This window comes from Phoxinus phoxinus (assembly GCF_949152265.1).
Source record: "Phoxinus phoxinus genome assembly, chromosome: 4".
Classification (NCBI taxonomy): domain Eukaryota; kingdom Metazoa; phylum Chordata; class Actinopteri; order Cypriniformes; family Leuciscidae; genus Phoxinus; species Phoxinus phoxinus.
The window spans coordinates 30,050,365-30,068,341 of record NC_136879.1 but is presented as its reverse complement, the minus strand read 5'-3'; the positions used below and the strand labels follow the sequence as shown (position 1 = coordinate 30,068,341).

Sequence of the window (17,977 nt, the reverse complement as noted above, 5' to 3'; positions counted from 1 at the left end):
ACAGAGTTTGGGTCACTCAAAATGTCATGCAAAAGACTTCAAATACTACAGAAACCCCATATAAAAAACATAATGATCTAACCTAACATTTCATTAAATAATGAAATGATGAGAATATTTTATAATGTTATATATTTAAAAAAAAGTTCAATATGAATTTTTATTTGTACACCATATCTAGTATAACTTATTCGATTTTTAAATGTATATCAGTTTATGTTTTTTTCAGACTAAACAGGACCTAAGAAGTTAATTTTATTCTTGAAATTATTAATCATATTTTAATAATATACATTAAAAAAGGCTTGTCCCTGTATTCTGGTGCTATGGTGAGTTTTCCACTTACCCTTTCACAGAAGTGGCCTGCACCACACACATACTCTGGTGGTCTGGATGTGTTCTGTCCTCCTGGGCAGTAATGGCCCTCAGAGCACAGACCAGAGGGCTCAGTTAGGCCTCTTCGCTCACAGAAATATCCCGGTGGACATTCAAGGCAATCTTCTGCACCGGATGCACCGGCCGATCCTGGTGAGTATTGAACAATAAAACCATAAAGCTTCCAGAACAGTTCAAACCAGAAAATTGACTCGTCCTATCAGAAAATAGGTGCGGCGCTTTAAAAGCTTTTAAAAAAAAGTAAAATGTTAATAGGCAATAAAGACGGGATGTCAAACAACATCTACACATTCTTCTTAAATAAACTGCATTATGGGAATACAGAAAGATTTGTAGAATAACTATGAAGCAATGCTGGTAAATACTGAAGCTAAAATGAAGATGCATCTTGCAAAATAATGAAAATGTTCACTGATCATTCTAGCTCTAGCTTCTAGCGTCACTTACTACACATTTTGCTTTGTGGACAGGGCAGGGGTAGTGGTGTGCCTCGGGGACAGTAGTGTCCAGGAGGACAAAGCACAGCACCAGGATTTGAGGATCCTGTGGGGCAGAAGAATCCAGGCAAACAGAGGCCTACAGGAGTGTGCAGGCCGGTCTGATTACAATAAGAGCCTGAATCACAGGGCTGGGGAAGTGACGAACCCACGGGGCAATACGACCCTGTAGAAAAGATACATTGAGCTTTAGCCATCAGAACATAATCATCATGATCTTATACAGATAGAGATGGCCGATATCCATTAAAGACATAGTTCACCATGAAAAAAAGAAAATTCAGTCTTGATATACTTTGAAATAGTGATGTCTGATTTGTGAACAAATCGTCCTTTTGAGTCAGAACTGTTCAATGGATGGGTTCACAACTGGTCTGAATGATTTGTTAATGAATCGGACAACATTACTCTTTCATAAACCTTCAAGCTGGATGTGAAGTTTTCTAGTGAATAATCGCAAACTTTTTGGTCTGTTGCTCACCCAGAAAAATAACATGACATCAGAAGAGTTGGAATATTGTGCACAATAGACTACATTTTCTGGTGCATTTGCATCCTTTTTTAAAGCTTGACATCTCCAGTTCTAGTTCATTGTAACTGCATAGAAAAGCAAATTCTTTGAAATACTTCCGTTTGTGTTCAGAAAAAAGTTTGCAATCAGTAAATTATGACTTTTTTATTTTTGGGTGAACAATCCTTTTAATGCAATGTTAAAGAAGCCTTTTACTAACAAATATATCAGTGTGCATTGTGTACCTGTAGGACACAGGTCCCCTTTGAAGCCAGTACATGATTCTGTGATTTGTAGACGTAATTCTGAATAACCCTCAGACTCGGATAAATCGAATAGAGGTCTGGGATCCATGTCATCCCAGACTCCGGCACCATCTCCTTGAAAAAGTGTCAGTCAGTTTTAACAGCCTCATCCGTTACCATATAAATGATTTAGTACCATACCTAGAATCCTACCTGGAATGTGAATTGAACAGGTTATATTGTGCTTCAGAAGGCAAAGATCATACTTTTGGAGATGGGATAAAGATATGAGGTCACAAAAACAGGTCCTCTGAGAGAATGTGGCCTGAGGTACGGCAGTATCTGCACCTCCAACGCAATAATGACCTGGAGCGCAAAACCCTGCAGAAGGGCAAAATAACATATGCATCACTTCTCATCATCATTCAGCTGAATTATTTTGTGGTTTACGGTGTAATATTTATTATCTGCCAACCTGAGGGCTGAGAGGAGCCTGGTGCAATGCAGTATCTGCTTGGAGGGCAAGGGGAGCAGTCATTAGAGGAGGTGGCCCCTTTGTCCTGGAGAATAAAACCAACGGGACAGGGTAACGGAGCACTGCTCTGCTCAGGGCAGTAATATCCTGCCGGACATATATCTCCATACATCTGAGAAACTGGGGCAGGCTCTGTGGCCCCAGAAGAGCAGAAATGACCTTTTATGGAGGGAGAACCAGATGTAAAATTAAGATATACACCACCAGGACAGATTCTAATGGGAATCTCTGTGGCACTGACCCGCGGAGCAGGGTCCGGAGGGGCTGATTAGTGCGCTGGTGTTACAGTAGAATCCAGGAGGACATGGAGAGCAATCCAGCTGTGATTGCAACCCCTCAATCATATTCGCAGTGCCCGGAGGGCAGGGAAGCGGGGTGGCGCAACCCTCCATACAGTATAAACCTTGTAGAAGAAAAAGCATATAGTAATCCGCTTGGTTGAAGAATAAAAAAATATTACGTATAATAATATTATTATATTATATTAAAAATATTATTATATTATAATAAAAATATGCTGGATTTTAATTTAAAGAAAAACATCATGGTAATGAAAATTGGGAGGAAAAATTGTCCTGAAAATAATATCAATACGTAATTTCCTTTGTGAAATACATTTTACAATTTTCTTATGAATTTGGGGAGAAATATGACCCAGACATTTCTTGAAAGTCAAAAAACCTGTCAGGAAAATGTCTAGGTCATATTTCACACGTGAATCTAAATTTTGAAACTTGTTATTTGGACCATATAGATCGAAAAAAAATTTTTTTTTTACAAATTCTGTATTATTGTAATGAAAATCATAATTGATAATGAGAATAGTAAATATAACCATTAAATGTCTGCTTTTTTTATGCTTCCATTTCTTGACATACAGGGAATCTGACAACAACAACAAAAATCTCCATCTAATTGTATTTATTAATTTTTTTATTTTAGCTTGAAGAAAATTAAGCCCTTTTTTAGGACCATTAAGATTTAAAAATTTTAAATGTGCTTATTTCAAGTTTGTGTTACAGTATTGTTTCAATGTAATGTAAAAAAAATACCCTGCAGTAACGTAAAACATCAGGATAGTCAGAATAACTATACAATGTATGGTAAACCATGCGTAATTATCCTAAAAATAATACAAAGATAGGTCAAGGTAAATTATAAATGTAGGCTTAATTTTTTCTTAATAAAATACATTTACTTATTTGTTTTCTTTATGATATTAGGGTGAAGTATGACCCAGACATTCCTTAACAGGCTCAGAAAGACTCACCCATATAATATTTACCTGGTGGGCATGGTTGACAGGAAGGCTGGGACGGCCGAGGCTGATAAGTACCAGGCGAACAGATGGCAGGCTTGACGCTGCCATACGGACATGCGTGACCAGAAGGACACTGACGGTCTGAAAATACAGATCATAAAGGTAAGGGACTGGCAGCATAAAAATAAATGATGTCTAGACATATTATGGCAACAGTACTAAATAATTCAGACAGCACTAGGGCAACCCTGTAGAGATGCTGTGGCAAGTCACTAAGATAAATGGAAGGAGGAAGCAGACGCTGTGTCTCTCTCTATTTATTAAACCTGCTCAGCACTGTGTACATCCAGTACCCCAGTTTAACTGATGCCCAGAGGACAACATGGATTTCTGCTTCGTCAGTGTGGCTTCCTACCAGGTTGATGTCCTGTTACAGAACGTGCCGGACAAAAGCTGCCCTCAGGACAGCGGAGCTCTGCAGAGCTCTGACCCCAGTCTGGACAGTAGAATCCAGGGGTACATGGATGACACTCTGCCTCAGACACACCACCACGCTGGCCCAGGAATGAACCTATAATATAGAACAATCAGAGATAATTTGATTAAACGCAATTAGAGAGATACTGACAAAATACTGTTATGTTGGATGTTGATTATTCTTCTGTAAATCAAACTGGAGGTGACATAGTAACGTTTCTTAGAAACATTACAAGATTTGCTACATAGTCCAAGGAGTAGTTAAACCAAAAAAGGAAATTGCCCTTATTTACGTGCCATTGCTCTTTTTTTCAGAGGAAACAAAAGGAGATGTTTTGAATTACACTACACTGACGTGAAATGTTTTTAATGTTTTTGAAAGAAGTCTCTTGTGCTCACCAAGGCTATATTTATTTGATCAAACATCTAATAAAAACAGTAATAATTATTTATTTAGGTGAAATCAAAGCTGAATTTTCAGCAGCCATTATTTTATTCTTCAGTGTCACATGATCCTGCATAAGTTTTACTAATATGCTAATTTGGTGCATTTCTTATAATTGTCATCAATGTTGAAAAGATTGCATATTTTTGTGGAAACCTTTGATATATATTTTTTTTCAGGATTTTTTTGATGAATAGAAAGTTAAAAGAACAGCATTTATTTGAAACAGAAATAGAAATATTTTGCAACATCATAAATCTCTTAACTGTCACTTTTGATTAATTTAATGCATCCTTTCTAAGTAAAAGTATTGATTTTTTTGAACAATAGAATATGAAAGCATTAAAGCATATCGTGGTCCGTAGCCAAAAAGGACAAAAAAGCTCAATAAAACTAGTACATACTACTTGTGTGTTATATTCCAAGTCCTCTGATACTATACGATAGCATTGTGTGAGGAACAGACCAAAATAAAGGTAATTTTTTCACAGAAAATCCTCCATTTTGGAGCTCGAAAACTCCTTGTCACTATATCCTTTCCAGTATTGTATGAGAAAGAGCAGTGTGAACATTATGTTAAACATCTTTCTTTTTGTCCCACAGAAAAAAGAAAGTCAGTGAGTTAATGATGTCAGAATTTTAATTTTTAGTTCAAATTCTACCTGGTGGGCAGGGTTCAGGTCGTGCACTGCCAATCGGGCAGTAGTGCCCTGCAGGACAGACATCCCCAATGAACTGAATCTGAGAACGGACATCTTCCGCTGTACAAGCCCCAGGTTCTTCACCGTCATCTGAAACAAATTAAACTAATTACTGTTGCAATGCTTAGACTCATTACCATGATCAAACACAGCGGTAAGTGGAGAAAATGACCTGTGTTGTTGTAGTACTGAGGCGTAGGGGTGTGTGATCCTTGAATACAGTAGTATCCAGGACTACAGGACCCAGAGGGTGAACTCAGCCCTGGTTCTGCACAGTACTGTCCTGGTGTGCACGACTGACACATCACTACAGATGCTGCTCCTATTCAAACACCCACAATGTTAGTTCCATTCATCCATATTGAACAGCGCAAGCATGCTACATATGCTGGAATAAAACCTTCTAATGAGCCAAATGTGCCCAGAGGACAGGGCTCCATATGGCTGGCACCCGGTGGGCAATAGAAGCCAGCTGTGCATCTTCCTCCCGTGGAATCTCCAACTGGCTCTGAGAGCGAGGCACCCAGGTTGCAAACATAACTGCAAAATCCAAGACATTAGCATGAGAAAACAGGCCTATATTATTCAACAGGATATTTGAGTGAAATAAACTCACCCTGGAGAACAGTTGCCCATAGGGGTGTCCAGGCCAGATGTGCTGCAGTATTTACCAGGGGGGCAGGGGACACACTGATCCTTCCTGGACAGGCCTAACTGGCCATTAAAAGTGCCCACAGGGCAGGGGAAGCTCACTCCGAACTCTGAGCCTGTTCAAAATATAAACTATAGAGTACAAAAGGGTTCAGGTGTCCTCATCATGTACTCAAGAGTAATTTTGTCAGTACCTGGAGGGCAGTAATATCCCCTAGGACATGGCACAGGTATAGAGGTTCCTTCTGTTACTGTGTCTGAACCAGCACAGAAATATCCAGCCGGACACACAGAACATTCTGCCTATGGATGTGAAGTACATAAAGTATTTATCTTTAAACTTTCATTTTATGTTTATTTTTGTTATATTAAGATCACATTAAAAAGGTAACTTTTACCATGCCTTCATCACTTATTTTTATATATAGATTTCATTGTTTTATTTGCTCCAAAAATGTATAGTTTCAATCTTAAAATATGAAATCACATCGATCAATGATGATGCATTTATATATTTAAAACTATATTCATGTTTTTTTTTGTTATTATAAAAAAACTTGAAGAAAGAAGAAATGTTTCAGTAAAAAACCTGATCAAGAAAATATGAGACGTGGTGAACAAAGAAAAATCAAGGTAAATATCACTTGTAAAATTAATATTTTTACTATGCGTCATTTTAATCAAGCTGGGGTTTTTTTTATTATGTGAAAAATATTATTTAATTGTGTGCATTTGGATACATACCATGCTATAAAAATTTGCTATATAATAAATACGTAGTCTATCATTTTACTCAAACATTGCTCATTTTAATTTTACATAAACATAATTTCCACTATAGAATGCTGTTAAACACAATACATCGTTTGAGATGTGTTGGAAATCAGTTTCGTTTTAGTATTATTTAAATACTATTATCGTATTTATTAACATTATTGAATTATTTATTTTATTTTGTTTCAGTAATTTTATGTGCTTTCGTCATTTCGATTTCGATTTTAATTTATTTTCAATTCAGTTTTAGTTGTAATAATTTTACTTTTTCAACTTAAATTTACTTTATTTCAGTTAGTTGCCAAAGCAACATTTCTCATTTTCATTAAAAATTTCTAGTTTTTCATCTAATATTTATGTTTTATTTTATTTCAGCTTCATTTCAATTAATGATTTTTAATACTTTCAACAGTTTTTATTTTAGTTTAACTTAAGAACAACACTAATGGTAATGCTAAAGAGAAGCAACCTTTTTATGGTACAAATTTTAAGGTGGCATTAAACAATCCTGCCTCTCTCTCAACTGACCTGCCCCTGGAGGCTCTGGAAAGTCCCAAGGGGGCAGGGGATCTGGGTAGGTCTGCCAGGTGGACACATATGTCCAGGTGAGCAGATGTAGTCGGCAGGCTGGCTGGAATTTTGACCATGTGGGCAGTAGTAGCCTATCTGGCAAACATGAGAAGGGGAGGAGAGACCCCTACTGGAACAAGCAGATCCTACAAAGAAAAAGTCCACAAATCAGTAGAAACAAAGTGATCTAAAAGGAAGTCTGAAGTCTCCAAAAAGAGGAGCACTGACCTGGAGGGCAGGGCAGACAGTCAGACAGCTTAGTGTTCTGGCTGCTGTTGCTATAGCGGCCTGGTGGACAAGGCTCTGGGGATGAGGACCCTACGGGACAGTAGTGTCCTTGAGGACATTTACCACCTGTCCCTCCATCCACGGGTGTGGGGGACACGGCTCCTGAGAGACAAAAGTGTCCAGCTGCACACGGTCCAGACACTGCACTCTGTCCACGAGACTTGCAGAAGAAACCTACCGGGTGGAAAGTTTGTAGGAAATTTCACAGCTGAGATTTGACAGGCGCTGACAGAAGCATAAGGGGCTGCAACTGAAAATGGTATTACGCAAATGCTGTGAAGAAATAGGGCAGCGTGATCCTCTGAGAATAAGAGATACGCAACTCTGAGAAATAACTCGATAGGAGTGCAGTCGCTTGTAGAAATGGTACCTGGAGGGCAGGGAAAACAGTCTTCACGGCTGGTCATCCTTGTATATGGATTAATAGTCCCTGCTGGACAGGGGTGCTGATTTTGTAGATGGGTACCCGTAGGGCAAAAATGGCCTACTGGGCATTCAATGCCCTCAGAAGAGGAACCATAGGCAGGACAGTAGTAACTGTAAGTGAAAAGAGATATTTACTTTACAATGAATTTACTTTGATGGTAAAGTATGTCATTTTTGCGGCATTAGCTCCACCAAACAGAGTGCAAAATGAATGACAGGCTTCATGAACACTACACTGTCTGCTATTGGGCGATCAAACAAATAGCCCTGCCCCCAAACTCACAACAGTGCAACTTTGCTTTTCCAGTGGCCTTGATTAATTTTCCCATAGGGATTTTAAAAATGTCTTCATTAAAGAGTTATAAGCCATGAACCAGATCAACCAGCTACGAGGTCATTCACAACATTACAAACTTAGATTTGAAGCTTAAAAGTATTTAAAAACCTGACAAAGGTACAAGACTGTGCACTTAATGGGTTTAATGAGGGAAATAACTACAATCCCATGAAGCATTGCGAACAACACAGCTGAAATAAAAACGATGGAGAAAAATAAAGCCATGGTTGTTTTTTGCAGAATCATGGGTAATGACGTAGTTTTCACCATGAATTATAAAAGTGAAACGTGATCATTTACGTTGAAATAATGTGGGCTGATGGCTCTGCACAATCTGGGATAGTAGAAAGTCATTTAAAATTGGGGGGAAAAAAACAGATACACTTCACCTTTAAATGTTAACCATTTTTGTATGTATAAGTGTATCTACCCCTGGGGACACAGGCTGCAGCTGTCCTGTCGCTCTCTACTGCTGATGGATCCTTCTGGACAGATTTGAGGAGCGCTGGAGCCTCTAGAGCAAAAATAACCTGCGCGGGAGCGGATAACAGGATGAGGTGGGCCGGTGTGAGGGGAAGGTGGGTGTTTTTAATCTTCCCTGAATTGGGGATCTGTCATTTACCTGTCGGACACGGTCCTCCTCTGTGATCGTTGATTGGGCTGTTGGGGAGTACGGCTCCCTGTTTGCAGTAAAAACCTTCCCAGCATTCTCCGCTGGGTGAAGTCAGCCCAGATATGTCACAATAATGACCAGCAGAACATAACAAACACTCTTCCTATAAGAGAAGGGTATCCATGGACCTTATAGATGTAATAGGACAAAATGACTTGTGTGGTCTCATGCTGTTATAAATAGAGAAATTCCTCTTACCACTTTGATCAGTTTGGTTTTATTACTGAAAGTGCCCTCTGGACAAGGCTGAGGTTGAGTGGTGCCTTGTGGGCAAAAGTGACCCACAGGACAAGGTCCTCCTGCTCCTTGGGAAAAAAAAAACATCATCAAATATATTTTTATATATTTATAAAGTCTTCATATGAGGCAAAAACAAAGTGATGTTGCTTTTTCAAAAACTATTTCAGACATTTTTTATATATATATATATATAGAATAAAAAAAATAAAAAAATACTGTATTCACATCTTTCATTGAGAATTTTTTTTATGTTATAACCATAAATGATCTAAAATTCTCCAAATCCGTGGATGAAAACCCAGCTACCTGCAGACTGCGTGTGAGGTTGAGGTGAGATGTTCCCATGCACGCAGTAATATCCCTCAGAGCATTCTCCTGTGACAGAGGTGGAGTTCAGAAGAGGGCAGTAGTGTCCTCCATCACATTCCCTACACTCAGAGAGAACACCCAAACCAGAGTCAGGACTGTATGTCCCTGCTGGACAAGGCCTCCAGTCATACCCTGTTCCTTCAGGACAATAGAAACCTACAGGCAGACAACAGATAACAGCTTAAATATGATTGCTAGATTTGGATGAATTCAGTCAGCATGTTTGTGTATTGTCTCTCTCCACTGAGTGGTGCTGTTTACAAATGAATTAAGTTTATTGGACTTAGACTTAGGAGGTATATCATTTAATTGAGTTTATTTCATATACTTAGGAAGTAACCTATTGACACTACTTTCATTACTATTCTAGCAGTAACATAAAATGGATATGTTCGGAATAGCATACTACCATACTATTATTACCATCTCTGTTGTAAATAGTATAGTGTATAATATAGTAAATATTTTGTATAAAAGCAGAACTGGAACTGAAAGTAAAAGTAAAAGTAAAAGCAGCTTTGTAGAGAGAGACAGATTTATTTTAATCATTATTTGATCTTATAGCCAAGTTATTTTAACATAAAACATTAATGCACAATAACAATTATTATTTACAAATTGATAACTGGATGCCTCGCAAAGAATTAAATAAGCAATGTGATGAGGACAGAAATGTAGCACACTACCGTTTAAAACATGAACAGTTGCATAATGCATACTGTTTCACATACTTTTGTTAAACTGTAGGCAGTATATACTGTGCAGCATCCAGTAAGCAGTACACTAGTACTCCATTCCTAACATAGCCAACGAGAGACCAAAGCACCTACCAGCTGGGCACAGCAGCCGGGCTCCATCCACACAGTACCAGCCAGCTGTGCAGGGCCAGCACTGGGAGGCTTGAGTGACGGTTACAAAAGTCCCAGGATCACATGGAACAGGGTGAGTGGTTCCTGGAGGACAGTAGTGACCCACTGGACAGATGTGGCCGGAGACCCCATCAGTGGGTGTGGTTGTCTCCGCTTTCTCAGCACAATAAAACCTTTTGGGGACATATGACACCATAGGTTAAACTGGGAATCTGTGTTGCAATTGTACTGTGCATATTGTTGTGCACATACCCATCTGAGCAGAGTCCACTGGGTTCTTTCAGACCGGTAGAGGCACAGTAAAACCCTCCAGGGCATGATTGGCACTCCTCAGCACTCCTTAGTCCTGTACTATTAGACCACGTTCCCACCGGACAGGGCATAGGACTGGCAGTGCCTGTAGCAACACAGGGAGACCTTTAAAACACTTTTATGAATGAAATCAGTAAAACATCAGTAGTTCAGATATCATATCAGTATAACATGTTCATAAGTTCCTCTCATGCTGTGACATTTAATTAAACAGAATTAGATAAACAGCAAATAGTATGTGTACATGTAGATTCATTGGACACCATATTTAGCAAATCTCAAAATAAAAGTCAATTTTTCATACTGTGTATATAATGTTGTAGAATTTACTTGTAGTATTTTAAAATATGTTATTTAGTGATAACAACTGTAGCAAATTTCTCATAAGACAGGACTGATAAAGGCTCATTCTGGTAGCTGAGATTTTTAAAACACCTTTAGGACAGTAATGACCAGCTGGGCATGGGGCCCCTGTAGAGCCATCCACAGGACTGGGTGAATAGGAGCCCCCTCTGCACCAGAAACCAGCCAAACACAGTCCTACAAATAAGCATTTGAACACAGGGCTTGTAAAGCAATAATATGGGGCATTTGTTTCAGAATGTTCACTGAAATGTCATCAGTCTCACCTGTAGGTACTTCAAGTCCAACACCTGGACAGTAATGTCCTGACGGACACAACAGACAGTCACTTTGACTGTCCATGAGCTCACGGGGGTTATAGGTGCCGGCAGGGCATGGAAATTGTTTGGCAATACCAGCTCCTTCAGGACAGTAATGTCCCTTTGGACAAGGCTGCAGGACAGACATATTTGCAGCCCCAAATGTCGCATCGCAATAAAAACCTGGTGTAGGAGAAAAATAAAAAAACAGGATACAAGCTTCAGTATGAATTTCAGAAATAGAAATGTGGGAGTGTGTCACAGTTTGCTTTAGATAACTGCAGCTTGCCTGATTCACAGATTGTACAGTTCGCCTGCTTCTGCTTGTCCTGATATGTCCCAGTGGGACAAAAAATTGGGACAGGGCTTCCTGGGGGACAGTAATGACCGACCAGACATGGAAGAGCTAGGTCATCTGTCTGACCAGGCGGGCACCAGTAACCTACCGAAAAAGGACAAGGACAAGATGTAGAAATTGTTTAAACTGCACTTTACTAGTCTGAGATTAGTGCAGTGATAGTTGTTCTCACCCTCCCTGCAGGGGGCAGTAGGAGCCTGAAGGCCCACGGTAGCACAGTAGTATCCTGCTCTACAGGCCTGACACTTGTCCTTGCTTACAAGGCCCGCTGCTGAGGAGAAAGTCCCCGCTGGACATGGCTGTGGTGCACTGGAGCCATCGTCTGGGGAAAACGATAGATATTCATAACTAAAATGCATTCGAGAATCTCAACTAAGGCTGGTTTAAGTGACATAAATCTACATCTGAATAACCCAATACTTACCACAGTAAGTCCCGGGAGGGCAGATGTTTCCTGTAATGCCATCTATAGGCCTGGAGGAAGTGGCTTCTCTCGTGCAGTAATACCCAGGAGAGCACGGTCCACTCGGCAGGGCTAGACCTGTTTCAGAAGGTCAGGTTATAAGCAAACCGGTTTGCAAAAGCACACAGGTAATTCATTGCTTTGTACCTGGCGATTACGCACCGGTTGCATTGCAGAAAGCTCCTGGAGGGCAAGGTTGAGGCTCAGAAGTCCCTGATGGACAGTAAAACCCCTCCTGGCATCTGCCCCCAGTGGAGGAAGCAGGGCATAGGCAGTTAGCGTTAGTGTAGTTGTCCAGGTCAAAGGGCTGAGCGTTCCAGGCAGCAGATACACAGAACCATCCTGTGTGATGAAGTCATTGGTTACAATTCAAAATGAGTTTAATATATTGAAAATAGTCTCATTCAGGTGATGTACTAACCAGCTTTACATTTCCCAGACACAGCAGACAGACGCTCTTTCTCACAGTAGTGGCCTGGAGGACAGGGTAAGCAGCTGTCCAGGCTGTGGGTCATCGGCTCGGGGTTGTAATAGCCTCGTGGGCAGGGGAACTGGGTGGCATGTTTTGTTCCTGTAAACAAAGACCAGCACTGCATAATACTGAGGTGTGGTTTCTCTAATGAAAAGTGCATTTTGTTTAGTGAAGCAGTCAGATTTTTTTTTTTTTTTTTTCAATTGTTTTAAGGATAGGAAAAAATCTGCCAGTGTCACAAGACAAAATACACTTCAATACATGTATATGGTGTGACATTAAATATTAATATTATTTAATATTAGTTATGGTTAATATTAAAATATATACTATTTTATACTTTTTTGTCTAAATAAATTGAAAATAAAACATTTTAAAAAGGGTATCACAACATTATAATGTAAATAATGAAAAATGAGATGGCTAAAAATTTAAAAATTGAAAATTGAAATTTTAAAATTTATATTGTCAAAGGAAAATTGTAATTTGAAAATTAAAAATTGAAATTTGCTAATAGCATTTAACAGTGTTATAAATTATTAAGTGTTTTAATGTACAAATATACTAACACTACCGTTCAAAAGTTTGTGGTCTTTTTAATGTTTTTGAAAAAAGTCTCTTATGCTCACCAAGGCTGCATTTATTTGATCAAAATACAGTTGAAACATTGATATTGTTAACAATTATTACAATTTAAAATAACTGGTTCCTATTTGAATAAATGTGTAAATTATTCCTGTGATGGTAAAGTTGAATTTTCAGCATCATTACTCATAGTGTGCTATTACTCGGTGTTCAGTGTCACATGATCCTTCAGAATTAATTCTAATATGCTGATTAGCTGCTCAAAAAAACATTTATTTTTATTATCATTGGTTGAAACCAGTTGCGCTGCTTAATATTTTTGTGGAAACCATCTTATATTGGCAGGACTCTGATGAATAGAAAGGTCACAAGAATAGCATTAATTTGTTATAAATCTTTACTGAAAGTATTAATTTTGATACATTTAAATATTTAAAAAAATTTACGTTGGTGTAGATATACAATATCTGCATCCTGTGACAATATATATATACACATTATAATAAACCAATATATATACCCAGGGTGCGATTTGTGAAAAAAACAGAGGGGGGGATGTTTTAATAAAAATGTATTCATAAAAATTAATCATGAGAACATGAACTTCATCACTGCATTTGCAGGAATTGTAAAATCTTTTTTCTTATTAACTCATGAAGCAGCCTAACGCAATATTTTTACTCTAATAGCTTATCTTTCCCCATACATATGAACTGTGATCATGCAATAACGTTAACTTTACATCACGATGCTGGATGCGCGAATTAGGCTTGCATCTACCGTGCCGCGCTAAACACCGCGCCGCAGGACCTCTACATTGAAATCACTCGTGCCAAACACTCAAGAGTGAGTGAGTAATCATTTTAAAATAAAATTGACTTTAATCAAACCACGGATCCGTGATAAGTTTTGTGATCCGTCTCGCCACTAGTGTAGTAGCACTATGATCACTTTGAGGGGATGATAAATTGATCCCCACCAGGGATAAAATTAATTAAGCAGAGGTAGGGAAACATTGACCAGAAAGGGGGAAATCCCACGCAATCCCCCCCCCCCCCCCCCTCCACCCCCCTCCACCACCCCGGCAAATCGCACCCTGTATATACCAATAAAATATGAAATTGAATATGTGTTATTGTTAACAATTAAGGTATCTATCGATAAAATGTGCAACCATATTTAATACTGACCTTATCTGGTTAATTTGTTTTAACAACTAATACTATTTTACTAATATTGTTAGAATTCTTTTTTTTTTGTATTGTAAGTAATAGTTTATATAGTATTTTGTCTCTTACCATCAGGGCAGTAGAATCCAGGAGGGCAGGGGTACAGAGTGTATTTGCTGGAACTCTCTGGGCAATAGTATCCAGCGTGGCAGGAACTGCACTTAATCTGTCCTGTCAGGTTGGTATAAGTGCCCGCAGGGCAGGGAACAGGCACAGCACTGCCAGTGGGGCAGAAGTGCGCTTGAGGACAGAGACCACCTTCAGAATCAGAACCTGTACCAACCATAACACCACAGTCAACAGTAGAATACAAACAGACAATGAGCTAATGACGCTATCGAATTAACAAAAATGGTTGGATGGTCGCACCAGTGGATGACGATGCCCCGGCAGGGCAGTAGAACCCCTCTCGGCAGGGTCCAGATGGTCTACTCAAGCCCTCCGAACCGCAAAACTGCCCAGCAGGACACACAGTGCACCCCGATTTCTTAGTGACATAAAGACTATAAAGACAAAAAAAGGAATCTGTTTATCTGTTCATTCACTCATATTGGTATGGTATGACCATTTGACCCTGTAATACGGTACCTGTTTGAAAAGGTGCCAAGTGGGCAGGGTAAAGGAAGGCTGGTGCCCTCAGGACAGTAATGACCCACAGGACACGGCCCACCCACCCCTGTGCTAATATTTGAATCAGGATTCTTGAAGTTTATGCCTGCAAAAGTCAAAAGAACCATAACCACAACTGCTTAGATGCTATGATTCAAATCAACAGAATGAGGCCACTAATTATTAAAAAGCAAGATGTCGATATAACTGGACATACCTGTGAGGCAAAAATACCCAGCCTGGCAGGGACCAGTAGGTTCAACTAGTCCCCAATCTTCACAGTACATTCCTTAAAATGATAGGTGTGTATGTTGAACATAATACTACACCAATGCTATTAAAACTGCCAAAGGTGTAAGTAAAGCAGGGGCACTGCTCTCACCAGCTGAGCACAGTAAACACTGCTCTACTTGGCTTTGTCCTGCTTTAGGGCTGTATGTGCCTGGAGGGCAAGGGAGGATGTCCTCCACAGTGCCCCCCAGACAGTAATGTCCTTCTGGACACAACTGGAGCTCCTCCCCCTCCAGACACAGCCATCCAGTGGGACAGTCACTGCATTCTGCAGCACCTGCGATTAACAATATAATGATCACAACTTACTTTATTATGCTTTGAGTTGACATTGTCAATGAGTTGACATGTGTATGAACTGGCAGGGACCAGTTGAAGGCAAAGAACAGAAAAGATGAAAAGTATGTACTGCACTGGCGATGGTAAAGTATATAATTCAAAGTTTTCTGGAGACATCATAAAATTATGTCTAAGAACACAAAACTAATACAATATGATAACATAACGGGTTGTGATAACCCAAAAAGCATGCTTGGATGCATACTTCAGAAATCAAAACTCTTTTAACATACCTTTTTCAAAGTACTATGGTTTGAGGCACAGTAATCCTAATCTTGCATCCTAAATAGTATTTTTTAAGTAAAATTAGTATATCCCAGATCGTAGTATGTTGAAATAAGATACCCGGATGGTCTACTTTTTCTGGTTTCAATCCAAAGTGCAGATCCATGAATAACGGCTAATATTGCCCACAATCCATTGCGTATTTGATGAGGATTCGATTAGAAATACAAACATGAGTTTTAAAAAAGTGTTAAAAACTACAAAGATGGCAGATGTACGAGTCTGACAGTTAAGTAGAGAGGTTTAGATAAAGGTGTTTGAGTGATTTTAATAATCAGTATCTAACCTGACTTAAAGATATTTATTGATTGTTCTCCACATTATATTGCACATGCAACAACACTGAACTTTTATAAAAAAATACCTTTTTTTTATTATCTTTTAAATGTATCATTATGCAAACACATTAGGAGTTCTCCTCATGAAAGACCCACGACTGAGAGATCAACATGTTATTACATTTCTCTCCTATACGGTAGGAAATTCAATAAAATTGAATGTGGAGGATTTTAACTGTGACAAGATGGTTGACAGGGCAGTTTAAACTGTGACAGAATGCGTGTAACCAAGCGACAGAGTGGTACCAAAGCTTGCCTGTATACTGCTACACACTCAAAACTATGTACTTTTTCTTCACAAAAACAGTACATACTTTTAGTATAAGTAGGTGAATTGGGACGCAGCATATGTTTTTTGTACTATAATTTCATGAAATTGATTATACCCCACCAGAGAAGAAAGGAACCAATTATAGAACTCAAGTAATTCTGGAAACTATTAACTCAAAAAGCATGCATGGATGGATACAAACCTCAAAAATCAAAGCTATTTTGACACAACTTTTGATGTACTATGATTTTAAAACACATTGATTGATCCCAATCTTCTGTTATAGTACATAGAATGCATAATATGTTAATTGGAAAATACAAACTTTCGCAAATTATACTAAAATTAAAGGAATGTTTGATGTTTTAAGCCTCACAGATCTCTGGTTATAAACTCTGGATATTCAGGTTCACAAAATGTATAAAAGTATACCTGTGGTATTTGAATGTGTTCCATCAGGGCAGTGTAGAGGCGATGTACAACCCTGTGGACAGTAATACCGTGCCGGACACCTGTTTCCTGTTGCCCCATCGTCAGGCATGGCCGTTTTAGCACCACCTGCACAATAAAACCCTATATGACAGAACAGTGGAGAACTCGGTTTTAAAAACAAAAGTCAATAATATGGTGGGATTATGATATGAGATTATGAATTTGTACCTGGAGCACATATTCCGGTTGGCTGAATGAGGCCAGAGCGGTTGCAGAAGAATCCAGAAGGGCAGAGCCAACAGGAAGACACAGTCTGGGACCCCAGTGCATTACTCCAGGTTCCAGGAGGACAGGGGTACTCATGAGGGTGTCTGGTGCCTGCTGGACAGTAATAACCCATGGGGCAAATGTCACCATACCTGGAGCTAATCTGTAAGAAAAAAAAAGATTGGATCATTGAGCTCGATATGAATCCCACTGATTAACATGTGTGACAGACAGTATGTTGTTACCGGAGTGGCAATGTGGGATCCACCAGTGCAGTAAAAACCGGGCTCACATGGTCCTTGAGGAGCAGTTAGTCCAGGAGAGTGGCAGTACTGACCAGCATCACATGGGCCGCAGTGCTGCAGATCCTCCGCTCCTGAACTTGCAGTGTATGTACCCTTCATATAATGAAAAAAAGGAATACTCCATCACAGGAATAAATTACAATTAAAATGCATTAAAATAGAAAACAGTTATTTTACAATTTAATAATATTTCACAATATTACTGTATTTTTAATCAAATAAATGTAGCCTTGTTGAGCATAAAAGACTTTCAAAAGCATTATAAAATCTTATAAAAACTGAATATATTGTATATTAGATGGAATATGAGGCTTCATACTCACAGGAGGGCATAGGTGAGCAATTAAGGAGCCAGCAGGGCAGAAGTGTCCAGGTGGGCACAGGGGCTGCTGGGATAGGCCTGTCCTGTTGCAAAGTCTTCCAGATTGGCACTCAATGCAAGAGTTGTAGCCTCTTCCCTGATTGAAAAGAAGTAAAACTCGATTAAATTATAA

The 17,977-nt window shown here is 39.1% G+C and overlaps 1 protein-coding gene across 1 annotated transcript in view; it reads right to left on the bottom strand.

Annotated features, from left to right (window-relative positions):
• The window catches only part of LOC306997520 (uncharacterized protein), a gene marked incomplete at its 5' end in the record, with an annotated part of 39,072 nt that overhangs the window by 19,411 nt on the left and 1,684 nt on the right, over positions 1 to 17,977 (bottom strand). The window contains 34 exons of the mRNA XM_079610823.1: positions 347 to 525; positions 844 to 1,059; positions 1,650 to 1,784; positions 1,916 to 2,030; positions 2,125 to 2,209; positions 3,470 to 3,586; positions 3,880 to 4,016; positions 5,030 to 5,158; positions 5,206 to 5,390; positions 5,469 to 5,608; positions 5,685 to 5,835; positions 5,914 to 6,022; positions 7,022 to 7,209; positions 7,292 to 7,453; positions 8,545 to 8,644; positions 8,737 to 8,828; positions 9,334 to 9,552; positions 10,227 to 10,438; positions 10,518 to 10,662; positions 11,207 to 11,422; positions 11,529 to 11,681; positions 11,770 to 11,919; positions 12,022 to 12,138; positions 12,223 to 12,402; positions 12,482 to 12,631; positions 14,416 to 14,619; positions 14,716 to 14,849; positions 14,935 to 15,061; positions 15,173 to 15,244; positions 15,338 to 15,523; positions 16,912 to 17,037; positions 17,140 to 17,341; positions 17,424 to 17,576; positions 17,807 to 17,941. Of these exons, the coding sequence (XP_079466949.1) occupies positions 347 to 525; positions 844 to 1,059; positions 1,650 to 1,784; positions 1,916 to 2,030; positions 2,125 to 2,209; positions 3,470 to 3,586; positions 3,880 to 4,016; positions 5,030 to 5,158; positions 5,206 to 5,390; positions 5,469 to 5,608; positions 5,685 to 5,835; positions 5,914 to 6,022; positions 7,022 to 7,209; positions 7,292 to 7,453; positions 8,545 to 8,644; positions 8,737 to 8,828; positions 9,334 to 9,552; positions 10,227 to 10,438; positions 10,518 to 10,662; positions 11,207 to 11,422; positions 11,529 to 11,681; positions 11,770 to 11,919; positions 12,022 to 12,138; positions 12,223 to 12,402; positions 12,482 to 12,631; positions 14,416 to 14,619; positions 14,716 to 14,849; positions 14,935 to 15,061; positions 15,173 to 15,244; positions 15,338 to 15,523; positions 16,912 to 17,037; positions 17,140 to 17,341; positions 17,424 to 17,576; positions 17,807 to 17,941 (5,121 nt within the window). The remainder of the gene's footprint in view (positions 1 to 346; positions 526 to 843; positions 1,060 to 1,649; positions 1,785 to 1,915; positions 2,031 to 2,124; positions 2,210 to 3,469; positions 3,587 to 3,879; positions 4,017 to 5,029; positions 5,159 to 5,205; positions 5,391 to 5,468; positions 5,609 to 5,684; positions 5,836 to 5,913; positions 6,023 to 7,021; positions 7,210 to 7,291; positions 7,454 to 8,544; positions 8,645 to 8,736; positions 8,829 to 9,333; positions 9,553 to 10,226; positions 10,439 to 10,517; positions 10,663 to 11,206; positions 11,423 to 11,528; positions 11,682 to 11,769; positions 11,920 to 12,021; positions 12,139 to 12,222; positions 12,403 to 12,481; positions 12,632 to 14,415; positions 14,620 to 14,715; positions 14,850 to 14,934; positions 15,062 to 15,172; positions 15,245 to 15,337; positions 15,524 to 16,911; positions 17,038 to 17,139; positions 17,342 to 17,423; positions 17,577 to 17,806; positions 17,942 to 17,977) is intronic.